Below are 23,730 nucleotides of genomic sequence, written 5' to 3'. Positions count from 1 at the left end.
ACTGAGGGTTCTAAAGGCAGTCGCCGTCTGTTTATCTGAGTCAGTTTGAACCCCCAGATCCTAGGCAATGCTTCCTTCAAAAGATGGAAATTTTTATGGCATGCAGGATAGTTGCGAGCCATCCCAAGATGCCTGTTGGTGCAGTTGGAAGAACATTGCTCTGTGTTTTGTCAAAGAACAAGCAAGAACACTGAATGACGTACAAGTGCTATTATACACGAGCAAAGCGTGGCTGTCCTGTTCTCAGTTTCTTAGGTCACAGCCAAGTTAACTCTGGCAGAAGTGACACTCCTTCCTCCTGTGGCTGGCGAAAAGCAAGGTCCCTGGAGCCTGATTCGAGGCCGCCAGGCTCATCGGGAGGGCGGAGCGCCACGTCGAAATGCTACTGGCCCAATTTGATGTCGGTCTAACAGCGCTTTATTGGCAATCTGAGAAGTCAAATTGCCTGTGCAGGAGGCTCGTTCCTTTTTAGATCTGTAATTGGCTCAGATTGAGGGCGGGCAAGGAGCCCTGCAGAACACCAACTGGCTAATGTTGTTGTCAATCATCAGAAACATACTCCTCCGGCTCTCCATTTGGCCAGTTGCGGTTGAATTTTTTTTTTTTTTCCCGAGAATTTCCAGGCGTGGAGGAGACTGTGGCTTCCCTAATTGCCTGGTCTGGAGATCAGAATCAACAGAGAAGTCAATTTTATTTATCATCCAAGAACGCCTCCCCTTCCTTCCATTAGCCAATTAGGAAATTTACAGACACATAGCCATCACAAGGTAAGAGCCTGCAGAGTTCAATTCGCTGATTCTCCTAGGTTGTTGACGAGACATTGGCGGTTCCCGGAGGAGTTCGGGAAGGCGAAAAGAGAAATATAAAATGAGTTTCTGCAGCTTACTCTGTCTGAGGCCGAGTCCCAGGCGCATCTTTCCGGGCTCGATGTGCTCCCTTTTTCTCGAGGTGGAGAGCAGCTGCTCTCGCCTAGGCCCACAGCCGCCCGAGCATCCGGCTCCCCCGACGCATCCCGGGTTGGCCTTGAACTTGACCTCGGGCTGCAAGTGTGCGCCAGGAAAGCGGGATAGTGGGATGGGCGGGGTCCCAGGGAAAGATTGAGAAAGCGAGCCAAGAAGACAGAAGCCTCCCGGATTCCCTGAAGCGAGACCCCTTGGTGCGCTCCAGCCTGCGAGAGCAGGCGTGGCCTCCTTGGGACCGGTTTCTCCGCCAGAGAGGACTCCGGATGCCGGGAGATCTGCTGGGCAGCCCGGGCAGGAGAGGATTCTTCGGCTTCCAGCTTCGGTCAGGGCCAGCACACCAGCCCAGAACCCTGTCCAGACGGGGCTTGTAAAGAGGCTAGTTGTAGAGAAGGATTGCGGAGCCCTGGTGATTTGGGACCTGAGAACTCGTGTTTTGCTTTGCTGGGAGAGCACTATCTCAGGGGCAGGTGGCTGGTTTTGACACTGGTAATTTGAATGTTACCGCCGCGTTCTGTAGATGAGAGAATTTACCCGGAGGAGACAAAGATTGAGGCCCTGGGTAGAAATAGCTAGGACATTGCGAGTCTCAAAAGCTCCACTGGTGTTTTCGTTGTAGGAGCAGCGGGAATAGAAACTGAGAAGCCCCACACCCCCACGCCCTCCCCCCCAATGTGCTCGCCAACCGGGTAGAGTAGATATGGCTTCTGCTGGACCTGTAACCCGGTGAGAAAACCTGGGGTCCGCCTGAAATCTCCAGGGCTTCGCGGAAGAAAGGGTGTTGCCCTGCTAGTGAATGTTGGAACTTGTGAAAATTGGAAACCTGCCCACCACTGTGTGATAAGTGTCATTAAATAGGACGTTTCTGATAATAGGTTCTTGTTTATAATTATTTTTCTTGAAATTTGAGTCCCCTTTTCCTTGACTACATCACCTCCACCCCTTCACAGAGTTGAGTAATACTTACTTTTCAGCACTGTATTCTCAGTGCGCCAATCAAAACACTCACAACCGAACAGAGTCATTGCCGGTTTTGTAGGTTTTCTTTTCTCTGGTAAATTAATACATTTTCTTCCCATCTAAAAAAAATAAAAGAGACAAAGACATTAAGAATGCTGATTTCCTAAAATTCATTTCTGAAGTTTCCAGATGATTTTAGTTGTTTATTGGGGTGCACTGGGTCTTTGTTGGTGATGATGGTAAAGAAATTTCGAGTTTAAGAATGCTGCTAAGCCTGAAGCTTGATTCCTAACACCAAGACCTACTTGATGTCAAGAGAGGGTATGCCTACAAGGTGTCCTCTGACCCTTGCACTGGGCTGCACCAGTCACCCCCCCATTCATTCATACATACATACATACATACATACATACATACATACATACATACATACACACACACATGCATATCAAAACATTATGGGAAGATACCAAAGTGCCGCTTTATAGTTACCTCACCAGCTTCCTAGAGGGAAGAAAATCTAAGCCCTCTGCTGGTTGTCAGAACGGCCAGTTAGTTAATCCTGCTGGATGCTTGGGTAAAGCCGTAAGAATAAACTTTCCTTTTGAATTGTTTCTGACATTCAAATCACTAGTGTCAAACCCAGCTATGGAGATAATGCCTCCTTTTTCCAAAAAATGAAACTGAACAGCTCCAGAGTTAAACCACTGAGCAAGTATAATGTCCAGGAAATGCAAAGAGTAAAGTTGGTGCAGGTCTTGCTTCTGTGTGTGGGGTCCTTGTGGTATGAAAAGGGGATCTCCAGACTTTACAAGGCGGTTACTTTTTCTTTTTTACTGATGGTTTTTGTTGTTGTTGAGACTGAGTCTTAAGTAGTCCAGACTGACCATTAATTCCTGATCCCCCAGCCTACACCCACCCCAAGTGTTGAGAATTTAGGAGTGTACCACTCCACTAAGCTCCTTTCTGGATGTTTTGGTCTGAGATTGCTGCTCTGGAAACGTGGGTTTCTCGGTACTTTCTTGACAATCTGTGATTATGATGATCTCACAGCTTCTGTAACTTTTTGAGCTGAGATTCCTGCTAGATTGAGTTACTTATAGGGCGATAATGTTCTAACATTGCAGTTTTATATATTTCTTCATTCCTTTCCTGTCAGTTTTAAAGTATTAGGTTGAGGAGCAAGATGGAAAGGCTTAGTCACATAAATCATGTGGAAATGATGGGAAAGGCATATTTTCATATATTTGTAATAGAAAATGTAGGCTAGAATTCATTTTTAAAGATTTATTTATTTTATGTATGTGAATACAAGGTCGATCTGTTCAGACACACTAGAAGAGGGCATCGGATCCCATTACAGATGGTCGTGAGCCACCTTGTGGTTGCTGGGAATTGAACTCAGGTTCTCTGGAATAGCAGTCAGTGCTCTTAACCACTGAGCCATCTCTCCAGCCCCTAGAATAAATTTTTAATTTGGGGCAGGCGTGCACATAATTGTAAAGACTGACTTGGTTAAGTTTGTGATACATTTTTGTTTCGGTTGAGAAATACGAAAGAATTTGAAATACTTAGCATTCCAGTACCTCTCGGGCTGACAGTGGTTTTCCCCCAAACTTGAAGCAGGGGAAATCTTTCTCAGTGTACAGAGCTTTGTTTGGTTTGGGATGCTTCTCTGTCCCTCCCCACCCCCTACCCCCACTTGCTGTTTTGGTCTTTGTTTGCAGGGCTGGTTAGATTATGAACTGAGGATTTCATGCGTGCTAAACACTGGCTCTACCACTAAACTACACTCCTGGGTTGTGAGCAGGTTTAATTGGTTTAATTTACTTAAGTCTTCAAGTAGCTTGGGAACCAAAGTTGCCTGTGATCAGTTTTCTTGAGACTCTGGAAGAGATCCGTGTGGTTTAGTTGTGGTGTGGCCGCAAAGAAGAGGGAACCACTCAGATCTTGCGTAGGTGGTACTTGACCTAGTTCTGTAGCTCTGAGGAACCAGCTGTAGAGCTGCTCACACTGAACCTCTGCCAGCAAAATGCTCTCCAGCAGGTGCATCTCTACTACTGCCCTGATGCTGATTTTCTGAAGTGACAGTGGGGATAATACAAAGAAAGGTCAAGTTGATGATAAATGTTAGCTTCTGTGGGCTCGAAGACGCTCTCCACCTTTATCTTCTCTTACCATCCAATAATAAGTCTTACGGATGTTTATTCTCTGCTGAGACTGCGGTTGTGTTTGTCGTCCGATTGCTATTTATTTTTGAGCATTAGAAAGGTGGGCAAGAGCGTCCTAGAAGACCTGTTATAAAACTTGGATCATCTGTCTGCTGTTCCCTAATCCTGAAGTGGGTGCATGCCTGCTAAGTCACAGGACATTTGGTGCACATGCTTTCAGACTGAAGCCAGAGAGGGCTCATGGGTAATCTCTCTGTTTTCTTTCGACTTGTCATTGCTGCCTTATCTCTTACCTCTGTCAGAAACTGTTATGTGATATGTTATATTAGTTTGATATTTCTCAATGCTGTCACCTATATCGTACATACTTTTATCGAAGCCTGTGCCTTGGAATAATGTTATTTAAAAAAGAAAAGTTTGTGTAGGACCAGTGAGAGATGGCTCAGTGGGTTAAGTAAGGTGCTTGCTGCCAAGACTCTAGTGTTCTGTTCTTGAATTCTATCCGTGGAACCAACCTGGTGGAAAGAGAGAGAGTCAGCTCCTTTAAGTAGTTTTGTGACTTCCACATGTACATCAAGACATTCCCTCCCCATAAATATAAATATATCAATCAATAGGTGTGAAAAAATAAATACAAAGAAAGTGGCTTTCATTCATGTTGCTCTGGGTCTTCAAGGACATGGTGCTGGCACGCTTCTGAGGAGTACTTAATGGCAGACAGCACTGTGAACACAGGAAGACAGACAAGGGGGACCATGAATACCCCTAGACAGGGAGTCTGAGAGCAAATTCTGGGGCCAGGTGGGCCCCAGGCTTCCAAATAATTTGTTCTAGTGAGAACTAATGGGCCCCATAAGTACTGTTTGAAGTTTTTATGAGCCCAGTGTGAAGCTAAAGGTCATAAGTATCCTGGAGAACCACCAGTGTGAATCTTCATTCAAAGGCTTAAGAAGCTGGACTCTGCCATTTATTGGATCAGCACCAAAAATACCCCCTGAAAGAGAGGAACTTAGACTGTCCTGTGGGAGCTTCCCCTTTCTGTTCATGTCCCATGATGTCAACCACATTTAGAATGAGTCTTTTACCCTCCATTACCCACCAACTCTTATCCCATAGACTCTAAAAACACCCTCACAGGTACAACGTTGTATATACTACCCATTTTCTGCATCTCTCAAAATTTGGCCAAAAGTATTTTTATGTTTTTAAGAATTTCATACAAAATATTTTGATCACATTTGCCACGCCCCCAATATTTTCTCCTAATCACCTCTAAAATATACTCCCCAATCCTGCCCCCCTCAACTTTATATTTTTCCCTGCTTGACCGCTCTTTCCAATTTATACTGCCACAAAGCACCACTGGAACCAGCTCATTTTGCTAGGTGACGTTTACATTGAACCAATTGACATGGGCCCTACTGATATAAAAAGAAAAGTTTAGTCATTAACAGATTGCAAAAGTCAGATCTGACATCTGTACCACACTCCCTCTCCAAGGCTCAGAGACCATCTCTGAGGAGGAAGTGGAAAGACTGGAAGAGCCAGAAGTCACTGGTGGGGGTGAGGGACCAGAGCGAAATAGGGACTTGTTTATGATGAAGGCCTGCTGATCTGAGCTGTGCGGAGCAGCTGTGGGCGTCTGCACCAACGCCATTCAGCATTCTAGTGTGGAGAGGGAAGGGGTGCATGAGTGCCCACCCCTAACTGAAGAGCCAAGGACGGTAGATGGTCTCCAGGAGAGGGAGAGTCAGTTTAAGTGAGTGGCTCCAGGTAGGTCAACTATGCCCCAGTCAATGACCCCCACATCCAGGAGTACTTGGGCAGCTCAATCTGGTGTTGATAAAATACTTTTTTTTTAAGGAAGGGAATATGGTGTATGGGTACCTCTTGGAGGAGTTGGTAGGAAGAGTTAAGGTGAATATGACATAAGTACACTGTAAAAAAATGCTCAATAAATAAAAATATTTAAGGCAAAAAAAAAAAAAAAAAAAACCTCTGACCTAAAATTGTGTATTTGCTAAAGCTTAGCTGCTCTTGGAGTTCAGAATTATTTCAAATATTCTATTAGCTAGCTTTTTTTCTTATTCCCATCCTTAGGAGAGGAGAGGTTGTTATTGTTAAAATTTATATTATCTTTTCTTCGGAACAACTGAATGTGTGAAGAAAGGATATTAAACTTACAAAGTGTGGCCTGATCACCGGCACTTGTGTGATCGCAGCTGATTGGGAGTGTACTTCATACTAGCTGAATCAAAATGTTCATTTTAACCTTGTCCCAAAGTCAGAGCAGGTTAAATCAGAGGAGCGAGTGCTGCTTGTATGTGCATATTATCAAATGCTTATAGAATTTAAACACTGTGAGGAGGGGTGGGCAAATTTTTGATTCAGTGTTCTTAAGAATAGAACAGGATGGAGTTCTTCAAAGCTGTCTTTTCTTGCACACACACACACACACACACACACACACACACACACATGTCAGAGTCTTTATAGCCTTTGTCTCTGCTGGCTGGTAATATATTGGCAGTATTCTGAATTACTGACTGTGACTCTGTCTTTTCCCCCCGCCTTTAGGTACGTCATTTTTCTTCAAGGAATTCTATTATTTCTCTATTTGTTCCCTGTGACTGGGGCCTTTGGAGTTCTACTATGTTATCAACGGCCTTCATTACTTTGGTGAGAAGTGGTGGGAACCAGGTGAAGAAGAGAGTGTTGTTAAGCTCCGTCCTCCTGCAGGACCACAGGCAGGTGACCCCTGCCTGCTACTGCTCCACTTCAGAGCCCAGGTGTTCGCGGTTTGACCCGGACGGAAGTGGGCAGCCAGCTACTTGGGACAACTTTGGGATCTGGGATAACCGCATTGATGAACCCATTCTGCTGCCACCGAGCATCAAGTATGGCAAGCCAATTCCCAAAATCAGCCTGGAGAACGTGGGCTGTGCCTCCCTCATTGGCAAACGGAAGGAAAACGAAGATCGATTTGGGTTCGCACAGCTGACGGAAGAGGTGCTATACTTTGCAGTGTATGACGGCCATGGGGGCCCTGCAGCTGCTGACTTCTGTCACACACACATGGAGAAGTGTGTTATGTATGTATGATCCCCCCTGGCTTTGAAGTTCCTCTAGGCTTTCTGTTGAAATGGTCTCCCTTTAGTTAAAACACCTAGTACGGACCAGAGTACTTGAGTTACCACACGCCACTCCATCAATAAATGGTAGTCAACATAGCGTTTAGAGCGGGTGGTTATCTCCAGAAACAGGTTTCAGACTCTGCAGCCCTAGACTTACACCCATTTCAAGCAAATTATAAAGTATAAAGATAAGTTGTTGGAAACTGTACTTGTGTGCATGCATCTGTGCATGCGCATGTGTCCATGTGTGCGTGTATGTGTGTGTGTGTGTGTGTGTGTCTGTGTGTGTGTGTGTGTGTGTGTGTGTGTGTGTGTGTGTAGGCCAGGGGTCAACATCAGTGTCTTCTTAAATCATCCTGTACCTTACCTTTTGAGATAGAGTCTCTTACTGAACCTGGAGCTCAGTGTCTTGGGTAGACCATGGATCCACCCCTGGGGTTCTATGTAAAGGCATGCATCATTTTTATATGAGAGCCAGGGGTCTGAATAAGCCGTCATGTGTGTAGAGCAAACACTTCACACATAGAGCTATCCCCCTGGTCCTGAAGAAGAGTTTGATCAGCACTGGCAGGTTTATTTATTGTCTTAGTTACTTCTTAGTGAAGAGATACAGTAACCAAGGCAACTTATAAAAGAAGGTTTACTGGAGGCTTGCTTACAGTTCCAAAGGGGAGTCCATGACCATAGTGGGGAATAAGTAACAGGAAGGCGAGCATGGTGTTGGAGCAATAGATCATGTCATTCTATCCTTATCCACAAACAGGAAGCAGAGAGAGACAGAGACACAGAGAAGAGCAAGCGCACCTGCTGAGAATGGTGTGGGTTTTTGAAACCTCATAGCTCACCTAGTGACACACCTCCCCCATCTAGGCCACACCTAATCCTTTCCAAACAGTTCCATCAACTTGGCACCAGGCATTCAGATATACGAGCCTGTGAGAGCTATTCTCACTCAAACCACCATACTTACTGTATTTTTGAGAATCACTACATTGCTAGAGTTAGAGAAAGGAGACAGTGTGGCAGTAATAGACATGGACTATTTTTTTTTTAAACCTTCCTTTGTATAGTTAAAGTTTGTTTGTCAGTTGACTTGTTTTATATGATTTACCTCATTCAATGGACAGACTCGGTGATTTAAGTCCACTTGAAGGACCTCATAACCTATCAGGTTTGCAGTGCTGAGAATTCTTTAAGAACAGGGACTTGAGGGTTGTGAGAAGGCTCAGAGGATAAGTCAAGCCTGAATTCAAGCTCAGCTTGACTCACATAATATATGGAGAGAACTATCTGACAAAAGTTGTCCTCTAGTCTGCAGACACCTGCTACCACAGCATGAAAGCATACAACATAAATAAAAGTGTGGTCAAACTTTTAAAAAGGAGGCAGAACTTGGAGTTGTTTTTTTTCTTTATTTTGCATGTGAAGCAAAGCCCCTACCTCTTCACTGTGTCTTAGGACAGACTTTTTTGGTTTTAGAAGATACTGTCATGTAATCCTCAGACTGTGCTAGACCTGACTGTAACTAACAAGGATGTTTTCGAACTCCTGATTCTCCTGCCTTCACCACCTAAGTCTCAGTATTACAGGCAGATCACCACTCCATTTCCCGCACTTATATTTCCATGCCTTTAAAGCCTCATTTGATACTGCTCAGTTAGTCCTAGCATGCAGGAAGCCTAAGCTGCGTCTATGGCACTATATACTAAATGTGTGTGTATGCATGCATGCATGTATGTATGTATGTATGTATGTATGTATGCATGTATGTATATATGTATGTATACACATATGCAGCCTGGTACCAAAGTATAGTGGCCTGATCCTCAGCCCAAGAGTGTCACGGTTCATCATACTTAGTACCTTTGAAGATCCATAAATCTTCCGGAATCCTTGGATCTTCAGCAAAAGCATCCAAGAGGGAAGCCGTGAGGTCTGTTGTGTGGCATGACAGCTGTCAGATCGGCTGGAAAGCAAAGCCTACCTCAGAATGACTGCTGCTTTCTTTCCTCTCCACAAAGGGATTTGCTTCCTCGGGAGAAAGACTTGGAAACTGTCCTGACCTTGGCCTTTCTAGAAATAGATAAAGCCTTTTCCAGTTATGCCCACCTGTCTGCTGACGGTAAGTGAGCCGTGGCATGCCTCAGAGCTTTGAAGATTGGCAAGGCAAGAGAAAACAATGTAGGCCTTTAGTGGTGGGAGTGTTAATGCAGGTTTATTTGGGGGCAGGTTTTGTAGAAATAAGTTTATATGAAGAATCATTTTAAATGCTGTTTAGGATCTAAATTTAATAATAATAATAATAATAATAATAATAAGTCTCACTTTTATGTTGAATAAAACCCTTCTAGAAGGAGAAGCTCCAAATGGTTCTATTATTGAATTTTTATTTCAAAAAGATCTTTAAACATTTCAATTTATTTGATTTGTAATTTTATGGACAAGATGTCCATACTAAGAGAGTACCACCCACCACCACCTCACCACCAACACAAATTCTACAGGCCAATCACATCTGAGAGGTTGATAATCGCTCAGCACTACCATAAGAAGAAATAGAGGACCATAGAGGTGGTTCTGTGGTAAAGCTCCTGCCACCAAGCCTCACCACCTGAATTCTATTCCCAGGACTCACGGGACCGAAAGGAGAAAAACAATTTCCATATGTTGGCTTCTAACCTTCACATATGTGCTGTGGCATTGTCCACATATACTTAATGCAGACACATACATGCACACATAAAATAAATAATTTGGGGGGAAAAAAGAGATGTTAGCAATAGGTCCTAAGTGTGATAGAAAATGGCTAATTGGCATCCATTTGTATAGTCAGAGGGGAGAGATCTGTCTTCTGTTTTTCAGTCTTGGCAGCTTTCCTGTGGTAACTAGTGATATCTTTGCTTTTATCAGGTATAAGGAAGGACATGGCAGGTGGATTTAAAAAAAAGTTTGTGTACTGTGTATAAGGTTTGAAAATTAATGTTTTTAGTTTTGACTAAATTTATCAACATAATTTCAGGAAAATATATCCAGTATTTTTCAGTTAGCTCACCCAAAATGTATTTCTACTAATGTTAACTTGGAAAGCTTCTGCAGCTGCCTTCCAGTGTATGCCTCCTAACTGACTGGAATGGGGTTGTGTGGGAATGTTGATCTTAGTTTGTCTTTACCTTCAATCAGAAAAGTACGCCACATTCAGTTAGATGGAAATTTTCACCATTTCATACATGAGTTGTTTCAACTCAAAGAGAAGAAATGTTTCCTTCAAATTAAAACCTTGTTCATTTGCGTATTTAATAACAAGAAGCTCTCTACCACTGAGCTTCACCGCCAGCCCCTTATAACCTGTCCTTTCTCCATTCGTCTGGAGATAAAGCTTTCACTGGGTAGACTATGTGAAACTATTTTGTCTTCTTCTTCCTTTGACACCAGCCACCCTAAAATTCCCCTCTGCTTCTTTGAGTGAGGAGTTAACAGAGGGTGAAGTTTACGCTTAAAATTTAGCTTTCATTTTAACACATGAAGAAGTGAAACACTTTCTGAGTTTTACTTTTGTGGGGGTTGGGGCAAGGTTCAGTAAGCAGCCCAGGCTGGCTTCACACGCACAGAGAAAAGTGCACAGTTACACCGAGCATTTACATAACAGTGGTGATGGTGTGTTCTTCTCCACTACTAGGTGGGCTGTGAATTTGGCTACATCATCACTACAATATTTATGAGCTACAGTATTAACCCCAGGATTCTACAGACAGCTGTGGTTACTGCCAATAGATTGTAGAACACAGAATTCAAGAATGCTGTCATCTGACCAGCACTAAGATTTATTAACCCTACATATGTACAAACGAGCTTTGTAAAAACTGATCCAATCAGTGTTGGTAATTAAGACCATCCATACTAGCCTTGGTGTCAAATTTTAAAACATTCATTTTTAATCATTATAATTCAAGAGGCTTCGAATTCAAAACATTTAACATGTATGAAACTCACATAATGAAATATTTAGATAAAGAACTAAAGTATCTCTTATTTCTAATAACAAAATTAAGTTAGACTGCTTAATTTAGCTCCTCTGTCATTCTTTGGGATAATCTCAGAACTAAATGAAGATGTCTTAGAATTTATTCTGCTTCTTAATGATCATTTGCTTCAAAGTGTAGAAGAAAACAAGATAGGGCAGTGTATAATATGCTGTGTTTAAAAAGTGTCATAGCAGTTCTGTTATACACTGTGCATATTTATGCTTTGTAAAAATCAGAGTTTTGGGGAGTATTTTAAAGATTTATTTGTGCAGCTCCTCCAGATGGCAAAAATCTGCCTATTGGAATTAGGGAACTATTTATCAAACACGTTAAAGTTACGGAAGATGGACTACTGTTTGCTAGCCTTTCAGGATTGGAGATAAAAACAAAACAAAACAACAAAAAAAAAAAACATTACTCTGTCTCTTATGGTTTCAAAGTTATCCAAACTTAAGAAATTTAAATTTTTAACTGAAATATTAAAGCACTATCAATATTTTTAAAAGTAGATAGCACTCTTTTGGCATGTGTGTGTGTGCGTGTGTGTGTGTGTGTGTGTGTGTGTGTGTGTGTGTGTATGCGTGTGTGCATGTACTCACTTATGTGGGAGCATATGTATGTGTGTAGTGGGGGGTCGTGTTCAGAGTCACGTCTAGCTGGTGAGAGTTACCATCTCTACTTATGTCTTTTCTCATTTCTTTACATCTGCCTTGCTTTCACTTCTGCTGAGCCCTTCCTGTAAGACCAGGGAGCACGGATTATTTTTTAACAACCCCATGCCTAGAGTCTAGATGAGCGTTCTACCACAAAACTAGATCTCCAAACTTTTTTGGCATCATCTTCAAAATTTTTTAAATTCAACTTATGCCATGTATTTCACACGTCTGGTGAAGCCAACCAACCAGTTGACATACCATCATGGCTTTATGGCTTTATTAGTTTTTATAAACAGCCACTTCAAACCAAGTGGCTGGTAGGAAACACAGATCATAGTCAGTCTACTCTGTAAGCACTCGCAGTATGCTGTGCTTTTTCCTGGAATTTACCACTGCTCCTCAGGATGACAGCTCAGGATGAGGATAACTGCTCAGACTTTAGAGTGGGAGCTACTGATGGGTACCGCCATGAGCTTCAAGCTCTGTGTTCTTTGTGTAGGTAACTAAACTCCAAGATAACAAGAGCTATAAAAGTAAATTTGCTTTCTGTGCTGGGATGAACCCAGGGCTCTGGGCCTGTGAGGCAAGTGAGCCCCGCCTGTAACTCTACACAATATTTTTTAATAACCTCCCGCCCTTGTCCTGGAGGTGACCAGATATGAACAGCTTTGAAGAATTGTTCTTATTGTGTTGTTAGCTGCTTCGGGTTGTTTATTTCATTTTGGCGCTCATGAATCATACATGTCAAGAACACCCATTTCTAGAAAATAATTCAGCAATATTGGCTGATGTGGATTATTATTTACACAGCTTACTAATCACTGGGGGTAATGTTAGATTTTCATTTTCTCTTTCTGTTGCTGTTCTAATTGTGGTTACTTTTCTTCTGTTCTATTGACCTGTAACACTGGGGAAAGAGAGAGTAAGAGTAACAGAAATACTCATTTATGATTCTGTAAATATATAAATGTGCATTATCAGTCAAGATCCACACTGCCTTCATATAAACAACAAATTTAAGTTAACTAACTGGATTAGTTCTCCATGATAAGTTCCTGTCTTACTATGAACAAATGTCTTTTGTCCTGTTTCTGGCATAGGAGCTACCTTAACTGGTTCTCTGTGCCTATTGAAACCCTGGTCAGCTGATATATACTATAGTTTACATACATTATCTATGTACTACTTATCAAATGTAGATTATTTTGTTTGGGGGATAGTTCTAGTATTGCTATAAACCAAATCTATAATGCTTTTTTTTTTCCTGCCTCAGTAAAAATACTGATTTTCCTGTGTTCAAGATCAGCTGTTAAGTGTGTGTGTTGTGTGTGTGCATGTGTGTGTGTGTCCATATGTTAATGCACATCAGTGTCTCGTTTTGTACAGATGTATATGTACATACTTTTTTTTAGTCTTGGGTTGGTCAATAACCATTAACTTTAAGCTACTGAGTTTTGAACTCGTTGACTTGGCAGCTCCTGGAATATCACGTGACTTTCTAGTGAAATCTTCACCAATAGAAACCCTTCCCCTTCTTCTGTAGCTCTTTCTCTGCTCTCCCTTGTGTTACAGGTTTCTTATGTCTGAGCGTAAGTTCTGGGTGAAATTCCCGTTTGCCTCTGTGCGTGTTGTTTGTGGCAGAGAACTCTACCTGCTCAGCAGCTCTAGACCTGGAGCCTGTGGACGCTCTAATGCCGGGCTTCAGTGGAAAGAGAGATCTGCTTAATTTTGTCTCAGGTGAAGGAATCCAGCAGTTTCTAGTCTGAACTACTGCAAAGGTCCCGCATCCTCCTTGTCCCATTAGTTGAGATGACTTGAGGAAGAAATTATCCAGTGAGTGCCAAGGCTCAGTGAAAGACGTCTCAGTTTTATAGTTGTATTGTTAGGAGGGCAGAAAGTGAGAATTTTCACCTCTAAGTTAAATGAAAATCCGTGCTGACTCACTGTGTATTCAATAGTCTTCCATGCATCGAAAGCCAGAACCAGTGCTTCATGTTAACAGTTTCCCCATGTATCCTCAGATGTTGAAACTGCCAAGGTGAGTTGTGAAAACCCCAAGGTCTTTCTTAAATTCAGAGGTGCGAGAGCTGGGAGCTACGACGCAAATTGAAATCACAGTTATAACTCATCAGTTCTCTTGTCGTCCAAAGACCTGTTGCTGACAGCTAACAGGCAGAGAACAGGAACCCCTGCACTGGTAGCATCTAGTAAATGCCTGGGTCCTCTCTCCTGCCTTTTAACACAGTTTGAAAATAAAACGGTTGATCTGTTGAGATTCCATTGCAGTATAGTCTTTTGACGAATCTCAAGTTGAAAGTTTGAGATCACATCATCACAATAGTTTTTGTTAAAACATTTACGTCATGCATTGATATATCTTAGCATTGCCGTGATAACCTTACTTTGGCCTAACCGTTCCAAAATCAAGAGATAAATGGGAAAATAGTCTAACTGTAGATGCTGTGCCTCAGTAGAGCAAAGTTAGCATGACTGTAGAAGAGCGAGTATACTCTATCCATGCTTTCCCCTTTCGTTTTTCTGGTTAAAGCAGGCATTTTCACTTTAATATAATTACCAGAAAATGTATTCATCTTTCTAAAAATGCATTATTGGTATATTTTAAAATGTTGTCTTTTAAAACAAATCTTGGGGAAGACTTGACTATCAATTAAATCAAAGTTTTCTAAAATCACCTAGTAGAGTAAAAGTCACCTTTGAATGATCAGGAGACTTTCTACAAATATAACATAGAGATACAGTCAAGTGGTTAGACATGGGATTTTTAATACAAAATTTGAAAATCAACCAACTCAAAAAAAAACTTGACAGCATTTTTAAAGAATTAACAATGTTATCAGAGAGAATTTCTGCTTTAAGTACGTTATTTCTCAACTCCTTCCACTTTGCTTGAGTGTTTGTTGGTTCATAGTTCCACAGTATCCAAATTTGCACGAGGCTCAATGCACCTTAAATATGTTTAGTAAGTGGTAAACAGTATAGAACTGATGGTGTTAGACCGAATCGAAGGATGACACACAAATGCGGTTTGCTTGGTTAGAGGAAAGAGTAGCGACCTCAAGCCTTAGTAACATTGATGGCAGAGAAAATGCACATGGCTGGACATGTTCTAGTCCAGGCAAGGCTGCATTACATTGTGGCTGCCTCTGCTCCTTTGCTTTTGGCTAAAGATTTTGTGATTGGATACTGTTGGAGCTAATAGTGTTAACTACACCACATTTATAAGGAACTGGAATGAAGTTCATTGTCTACTCCTCAGATCTATTCATCTAAGGGCGGCTATGACTTTCCTTCTGGTGTAGAACAAGCAAAGCAAAAAAGGGAATGGGTCTTTAATTTGTGCGTGCACACAGGCACATATGAGAGAGAGAGAGAGAGAGAGAAAGAGAGAGAGAACTGACATAGTTCTAGAGGGGAATGAAAGTACAGTAGTACTTTGCATTTCTCGCTCCACCTATTAACTACTAGCACTTTGACTGGGTGGGAGGAAGGACTAGAAGAGAAGAACCCAAATCTCATGATTATAGAAAAGGTGACTCACCTAATGGGCCCAGCAGATCTGTCTTCCTGTCATAGCAGCCAGATTAGGGACACTTTCATGTGTTATTTTGACGCCCATTAGATTAGACACACTAAGGCATCATAATTATTAGTTTTTGTCAGATCTGCTTTTTAGACCATTTGGAGACACTGATGCTTTGCTCACTAAATTAGTTTACCAACGTTTTTCATTTGCATGGAGCCTTGTTACAGAGTTAATCGCTTCTCTGCATGATCTTACTTACATGGTTTGCATTTCCTTTGCATAGCTCTTGTTGAATTAGAATGGTTCCTACCAAATCATAGGTTCTCATGCTTCCGTTTTATTTTGTAATAAAAACTCCATATCTGAACATTTCTATCGCTAACTAATACTCTATTTTATGATGTTTGTAGCAAGCCTCTTGACCTCTGGGACTACAGCAACAGTAGCCCTGTTGAGAGATGGTGTTGAACTGGTGGTAGCCAGTGTTGGAGACAGCCGGGCTCTTTTGTGTAGAAAAGGAAAACCCATGAAGCTGACCACTGACCATACCCCAGAAAGAAAAGATGAGAAAGAAAGGTACTGTCACCACGCCTTGTTTGGGGGTGATAGTTATGGTTGCCATAGAAACAGTGTTCCAGTTTCCTCTCTGAGCTAATGTAGAACACCAGGGCTTCTTGCAGGCAGGTGTACTGACACTACCCCTTCAGATTTTGTTTTGGTTGGTTTGGGTTTGTTGAGACTGCATCTGGTGCAGCGCAGTCTGGGTTTACATCTGTACCCTGCTTCCCTGGCCTCTCTCGTGCTGGGATTATCAAGGTGTGTATACCATACATTGCTTAAAATTTTCATTATGTCTTATTGTGGAGTTAAGTTTTGGCATTTAACATGGCCTAGCCTTAAACTCGAAATCCTTCTTAGCCTTTCCAAGTTCCTGGATTATGGGTGTGTTTTGGCTTGAAATTTCAGTTTGTAAAATTGGTGTTTGAACCAGTGCCATGGTTTCTTGTACATTATATCATTATTGTTATTAGTATTAATTTTCCTTTTTTTTTCTTAACTAGGATCAAGAAATGCGGTGGGTTTGTGGCTTGGAACAGTTTGGGACAGCCACATGTCAATGGCAGGCTGGCGATGACAAGGAGCATCGGAGACTTGGATCTCAAAGCCAGTGGTGTGATCGCAGAGCCCGAGACAGCCAGGATTAAGGTAAGAAGTCAGAAAAAGTGAGTCCTGCACAGGACTTATCTCCCAAGACTGGCTGTCGTGAAAGATTACCTGAAGAGAAGATGTTTCTCAGGGGGTATTAATCTGTAAAGAATAAACTTTTAAAATAAGATGCTTATTTCTGGCCTGGTGAGGGTGAAATCTTGGCTTCTGTCTTCCCTGGGTAGGGGCCCTCCCATTCAAATTCATTGTCTCTGCCAGGAAGTCATCCTGGCAGTCATCAATGGCTTGCATTCTCCAATGAGCTCAACAGTCAGAGACTTCTATTTGTGAGGCACAGTGCCTCTGTTACTCTAACTAAACTGCCCACAACATGATGCCCAGCCTGCTGCTTTCTGCTCTAGAGCTCCCAAGTCGGCGGCATGGCACAGTATAATGCAGGATTTACATATGGCAGGGCATGGATGTTCATAGTTTAAGGAGGGATTTCCAGTCTTAAAGATATCTCACATTTATTTTATGAAACAAATACTTAGATAAGATTTACTGTATGGCAGCCTCTGTCCACGAGAGATACAAAAGCTATCCTCATTTTTACAAGGAAATAAAGTGAAACAATACCAAGACCTAAAGCATATCAGTCCCCTCCCCCACCCCAACCCCTGTCAAATAGACAATAGAGTCAGCATTAGATCCAGCATTCGGCTGTCTGTCTGGCCTCTTTCTTGATATCACTAGGTAAATGTTTGGTTTATCCGGACTGGTATTAATTCTTAGCTACATTTTCGGTTTGCTTATGACCGGTGACAAGGATGAGCACTCAGGAGGATAGATACAATTTCTAAACTATTGAGTCACTCAGAGGCGTGGTCTACTTTGTAAGTCACCTTTGTTTGCTTCTGGTTGCAGCTCTACCATGCTGATGACAGTTTCCTGGTCCTCACCACAGATGGGATTAACTTCATGGTGAACAGTCAAGAGATCTGTGACTTTGTCAACCAGTGCCATGACCCTAAAGAAGCCGCTCATGCGGTGACTGAGCAGGTGACGTAGCAGAGCTTCTAGTTGGAAATCCCCAGAGAGAGGAGAATTAGGGACAGCTCTGACAAATGGTCTTTTAGCTGGAGGGTTACAGTCAGTTTGATTCTTGATTGCGTAATAGTTCTCATGAGCAGATTTTTATAGTTCATATACATCAAGGAAATGTGGAGCATGCCTTCTAACTTTGAACACATCTTGAAAGAGAGTAGCAGCAACAATTATAACACTAATAAGGTAACATTTTATTCATATATATTAATATAAAGCAGCATCACTGTGGTCCTCTGAGGTCAAGCTTTTCATAAAAAGGGAAAACGGAGGGACCAAACCACGTGACTAAATTGAGCCTTATGCCTAATCAAGCCAGGGATCCTGAATCCAAATATTTGACCTGGAACAACACTGCTCCAAGTAAATAGCCAGTGTGCACAATGAAAACATAGTCAGCTTTTACCTGCTAATGTGGGTGATAAAATGGACCAATAAAAACAGAGGAAAGTAAATGGATGGAATTTTCTTATCAGTCAGAGCTAAAACTTGAAAATGGATAGTCACCAGAAAACAACATGTAAAAGTTACTTCTAGTCTGTCCTGATAGAGTGCGGTTTTAAGTCACCATGTTCTAACTCAACAGCCGTGTTACATTTCCACTATTTACAGTTTGAGTTGAGAGATTTCATTTGGCCCAGACTTTCAAGTACTAATATTTGTGATTAAGACATAAGACCTTTCCTTAGCTTTCATTTATTTGTGTGAGTGTGTGTGTAGTTTCCTTTTTCTTTTTTGGAGACATTCACATGGAGCCCAGACTGGCCTTGTACTTCCACCACAGCTAAGTCTAGCCTTGAGTTCCTGGTTCTTTTACTTCCGCCTTTCCATGTCTGGGGTCATAGGTGTGCATGATGACTGGGGGACCTTACTTTTAAAATGTTACATGCTTAATGTTAATGGGCAAGCACTTATTATAATACATAAATTATTTACTTCCCATCTGGGCTGTCTACCTTAAGTATGAACAAACTGCCTATGAAGGTGAAGAAATAGGCGTGAGTCCATGGATAAATACATTTTTTCTTAAACTCAGCTACCCATCTTGTAATTAAATGTACTTTAGTTTACACAGGCAATAATATTTATGGTAGTAAAATATTTATAATAATAATGAAAATGAACATATAATGATGTTCTGTCTTACTTCTGTCCCATAACAGTTCTCCAGATAAGGAAATTTGTTTTTATTCTTTCATAGAATGGATAAGAAATACTTTTTTAGATAGAAGGAAAAAACAAACTTTTTAAAAGATCTAGTTGTGTATGTCTCTTTTTTTCAGATATTGTTAGGTTAAATTTTTCTTTATTATTGAGTTTGTGCTTGCATGTGTGCATGTGCATGTGTACCTATGTGTGTGTGTGTGTGTGTGTGTGTGTGTGTGTGTGAGAGAGAGAGAGAGAGAGAGAGAGAGAGAGAGAGAGAGAGAGAGAGAGGAGAGAGACTAATATTGTGCATGCCATGAAAATGTAGGAGTTGGTTCTCTCCTTCCACCATGTGGGTCCAAGGCATTGAGCTCAGGTATTCCAGCTTGATGTACATTTTGGTGGACATCTTGATGTCAGGCGCCTTACCCACTGAGCCATCTTACCATCCTTAGTTTAAATTCTGAGAAACAGTATTGGCATGGGTAGCACATGGTTGTAATCCCAGCTACTCTGGAACCTGAGACAGGAGGATTCCTTGAGCACAAAAGTTTCTATTAGTCGGAGTAGCAGTGAGGATTCATGTTTTCTCCTCCCTCAGTTTTAAAAGAGGAAGGAAGGAAGGAAGAAACGAAGAAAGGAAGGAAGGAAGGAAGGAAGGAAGGAAGGAAGAAACGAAGGAAGGAAGGAGAGGACAAGAAAAGAAAAGACTCTTCAATAGCCCCTTAAAAATACTTGCTAATCTACAGTTTGGACTGTGGGTGTGGGTGTGGGGCTTGGTATGTATGTAGTTTTGTCTCTCCAAATTTGGAGATGTTTCTGGCTCATTTGAGAAGTGGTAAAATAAGTTAATTTTGCAGTAACTGGGAGCTGACCATAGGGCCTCTGAATGCTGGGTGAGGACTCGATTAGTAAGGGAGGTACAAAGCCCTGAGGAAAAGAGAGGTTTTTACCGTTTAGCTTGGCATTTTTATTGTCAGTGGAATGAACTTTTATTATGGATTTGCTCCATGTTTTACTCCTTGCTTTTCCTCTCTGCCTATTATTCTATCACCATCTTAAATGGTTATTTTAGCAACTGTGTGTGAAGTGTGATGATACTTGATACCTTTTAGACAAGGTTTTTTCTTACGGTGGGTTTGTGAGCCTTTCATGCCAGACATCTTTCCCAGTACTTCCCTTGGCAGTTTTTGGTCATGGGATGTAAAGTCTTTCGATCTGCTTGATGCTGACTGTAACCCAAACAGCACTGACCAGCACTGATCTGTTTGAACTGGTCTCTAAGAGTGATTTATAATCCCACTGCTGGCAATTTCATTTATGCCCACCTATCCATCAAAGAAGAAATAGTAAAAACATTTTTGTCCTAACCTGTACTTACCTGTTTCCGAGATTTTAAATTTTAAGGTGAAGTGGTAGGTTCCTAGCCCATTTTTCATGTAAAGATGTTATACTACTTGTTCCTTTCTAGCTCTTGCCCAGTCTCTTCCATTTCTTGGGCTAAACTCCTACAAGCAGTTCCATTGGTAAAAATTAGCACTGTTAAGGCTTGACCATGATTGGTGCTAAGGGTTTTGGGTGTGTCCTCTTTGGGAGCTGCTCGGAGTCTCCTCTCAGCGCACAGGTAATTTCTATTGCCAAGGTTGCTCCAGTGAAGGGTAAGATATAGTTGGACCATCTGTAATTCTTGTGCACTTAATAACCATGTGGCGCACGGATACAGGGTGGAACCATCACAAACCTTGTTAGGAAACTGCATGTGTCTTGTAAACGTGTGTGCAGAACCAGTTGGCTTTCTAGGGAAAGTGCTGTGTGTCTGCACAAGCTCCCTTGACTCCAGCGTGTGTCTCTTCTTCCCCACATGTGCAGGCAATACAGTACGGCACGGAAGACAACAGCACTGCGGTGGTGGTGCCCTTTGGTGCCTGGGGAAAATACAAGAACTCCGAGATAACCTTCTCATTCAGCAGAAGCTTTGCCTCCAGTGGGCGTTGGGCCTGATCGTCTGCTTAGACGCCACGATCCTATGCCGCAGTGTGTCAGTGAGCTCGTCCAGAACTGGTAGCACGCAGAAGGCCACCTGTATCCGTGCCATTGTGACCCGATACTATAAGGTTACCAGCACAGTATAAGCTTACCAGCCACATATCCAGTAGTATTGTTTTTTAATCTATTGGTGGTTTCTTTTCTTGGGCATTTTCTTTATATCTTTGCATTTCAAATGTTATCCCCTTTCCCAGTTAACCCTCCTCCTCCTGCTTCTCTGAGGGTGACCCCCCCCACCAACCCAGCCACTCCCCCCCCCCCACCTACCCGCCCTAGCATTCCCCTACACTGGGGCATTGAGCCTTCACAGGACCAAGGACTCCTTGATGCCCTACGAGGCTATCCTCTGCTACATATGCGGCTGGAGCGATGGGTCGCTCCATGTGTACTCTTCAGTTGAGTACTCTTTGGTTTACCAGCCACATACTCAGTAGTATTTTCATAAACCCTCATCATCATCAGTATGGTCAGCTGCGCATGCTCAGCGTAAGCACCACACCACAGCTGTGACGCAGTTGTGCGTCTCTTAGCTGAGTGGGAGGAGAAGTGGTTTTGGTCCATTTGATGAGTCATAAATCTGTTTCCTTTGCAAGGCTAGAGATTGAATCCAGGGCTTTCGGAGTTTTGAAGACTAAGGGAAAGATTTGGTTTCTTTTTAGTAAGTTTGTTACTTATTCAGTTGAACCGTTTGTGTGTGTGTGTGTGTGTGTGTGTGTGTGTGTGTGTGTGTGTGTGTTTGTTTGTTTGTTTTGTTTTTTCTGAAATTTGATCGCTAGTCAATGTGTTATTCACAAGTGTTTCTTTTTCCTTTCTCTGTTGAAAGCAGGTCCTCACTGGCTGACCGTAAACTCCTGGGTTCTCCTGGGTTCAGTCTTCCTACTTCAGTTTCCTGAGTACCATTTAACTTTTAATTTTTAGAGCAGAACAAGCACAGTTTTTTGGGTTTTGTTTTTTAAAGTGAGAACATAAACCCAGGAGATGGGGGAATTCCCAAGGAGGGATACAAAGGTTGTTTTTTAATAAGTGTACTAAGGAGTGATCATAAAACCTAGGTTCTCTGTTACTGAATCGTGTACTCTGGATCACTTATTAGTAAATTTAACCCTGCAAAAGGCATGGCTAAAGTGTATACAGATGTATAAATAACTCTCCTGTATATTTTAAATAACTTTAGCCCTTCCCCATCCATTTCTACTTCTATGTAATTAAATATGCTGTGTAGCTGTAAAGAGATGAATGTGCAAACTCTGGTGAAAATACGTAAAGTCTGACATTGGCATCCTCAGTTTGTGCAAGTTTGCTGTCATGTGTTTTGTGTGTAGTATATTTATACCACCTTCTGTGCACACCGTAAGCTAGTGGGTCCTTTGTTAGTAAAGATAATATTACAGTGGCTTATCCTGCTGTAGACATAGCTTGGAGGTTATGTCTCCATTTTCCTCACTTGTAAAATTTATGAGAGAGAATAAATCTTTTAAAAAGAACACTCAAACAAGTCAGCTTGCTGTGTGAATTAGGGGTGTAAAACTTCTCCTTTTTACCTGTATGTAAAATTTCTGTCAAACTGTGAATCCCTGAATGTGTGTTGAGAATTAATCTATATTTTCACAGGGTAATGTAAATTTGATATATGTGCAGTGAGTGTATATATATATACATATGTATATTTTGAAGTAATATAAAATGAAAGGGAACAATCTTGTGGAGCATTTATCAGCTAGCTGTAAGTTATTGATATATTTATCTCTAAGGACACTCAGCACATTGAGTGTCAGATTTTCTGTAGTAAAGAGTCAATGGTTATTGGTAGATAATCACTATGGGTTAAAAATAAACATGGGGGCCAGATGTGGTGGCCCATACCTATGATCTCAGGACCCAAGGAGGAGGCAAGAGAACCAGGATGGCAACTTTGACATGAGCCTGGACTACAGAGCAAGTTCCAGGTTAGCCTGAGCATAGCATTTCTCTCCAAACAAAATATCAACAACAAATGGCTATATGAAACATTTTATTATGTGTGATTTATGTGGTTAACCAAAGAACAGAGGTAGCCATGTAGTTGTGTGATAATTCAAATATAAAAGTATGGGGTTGGAAAAGAACAGAAAATGTTAAAAGCAACTTGGAGTTTTGTGGCAGAAACAAAAGAAAAATAATAAAATATATATATATATATATATATATATATATATATATATATATATATATACATACATACCTTCAAGTCTGAGATGTTTTCTTCCTTTAACTTTTGTTTAAAATATTTTGTAGAAATAAAGAATAAATTCTCAAAAAAAATTTTTAAGGTCTTTTTATGGATGTTAGTTGAAAGAAACAAGTCCCAAAGGTAAAGGCCTGGTGAGAAGGGGATCCGAGTAGCCAGGGGGCAGAGAGATCTCTGCTGAGTGCAGACGGAAAGCCCGCCCCTGCCCTGCCTGATCCAGGGAACAGGAACCCAGCATTGGGACCTCTGTTCCCACCTGTCGACTTTGGGGCACAGAACAGGGCTCGGACCATCTGCCACCTGGACCAGTAGAGATCCAGGGACACAGGCCAGATACAAGGAAAAGGCAAGAACATATCACTGACAACAAGATGGCAAGAGGAAAGTGAAAGAGCATATCCCAGGAAAACCAAGACAACCTGGCAACACCAGTACCCAGCTCTCCCATCACAGCAAACAGCGGAATGCCAAACACTCCAGAAAAAGAAGAGACAGAACTAAAATCATACCTGAAGACGATGATAGAGATCCTTAAACAAGAATGGGAGGAAAGGCAAAAATAATCAGAAACTTTTGAAGAGGAAACAAAAAAAAAAAAAAAAACAATCAAAG

General features: G+C 41.8%; 1 protein-coding gene across 1 annotated transcript; it reads left to right on the top strand.

The window, feature by feature from the left end:
• Positions 1–622: 622 nt before the first annotated feature.
• PPM1K (protein phosphatase, Mg2+/Mn2+ dependent 1K) lies at positions 623–21,209 on the top strand. The gene is made up of 7 exons (XM_080932093.1): positions 623–767; positions 6,668–7,182; positions 9,246–9,346; positions 15,857–16,022; positions 16,508–16,652; positions 17,520–17,654; positions 20,715–21,209. Exons 2-7 carry the CDS (start codon positions 6,743–6,745, stop codon positions 20,844–20,846), a joined length of 1,119 nt encoding a protein of 372 aa, XP_080788219.1. The 5' UTR covers positions 623–767; positions 6,668–6,742; the 3' UTR covers positions 20,847–21,209.
• The last annotated feature ends 2,521 nt before the right edge of the window (positions 21,210–23,730 follow it).

The sequence above is a fragment of the Micromys minutus genome (assembly GCF_963924665.1).
Source record: "Micromys minutus genome assembly, chromosome: 18".
In the NCBI taxonomy this organism is placed as follows: Eukaryota; Metazoa; Chordata; class Mammalia; order Rodentia; family Muridae; genus Micromys; species Micromys minutus.
This window is presented reverse-complemented; position numbering and strand designations above follow the sequence as displayed.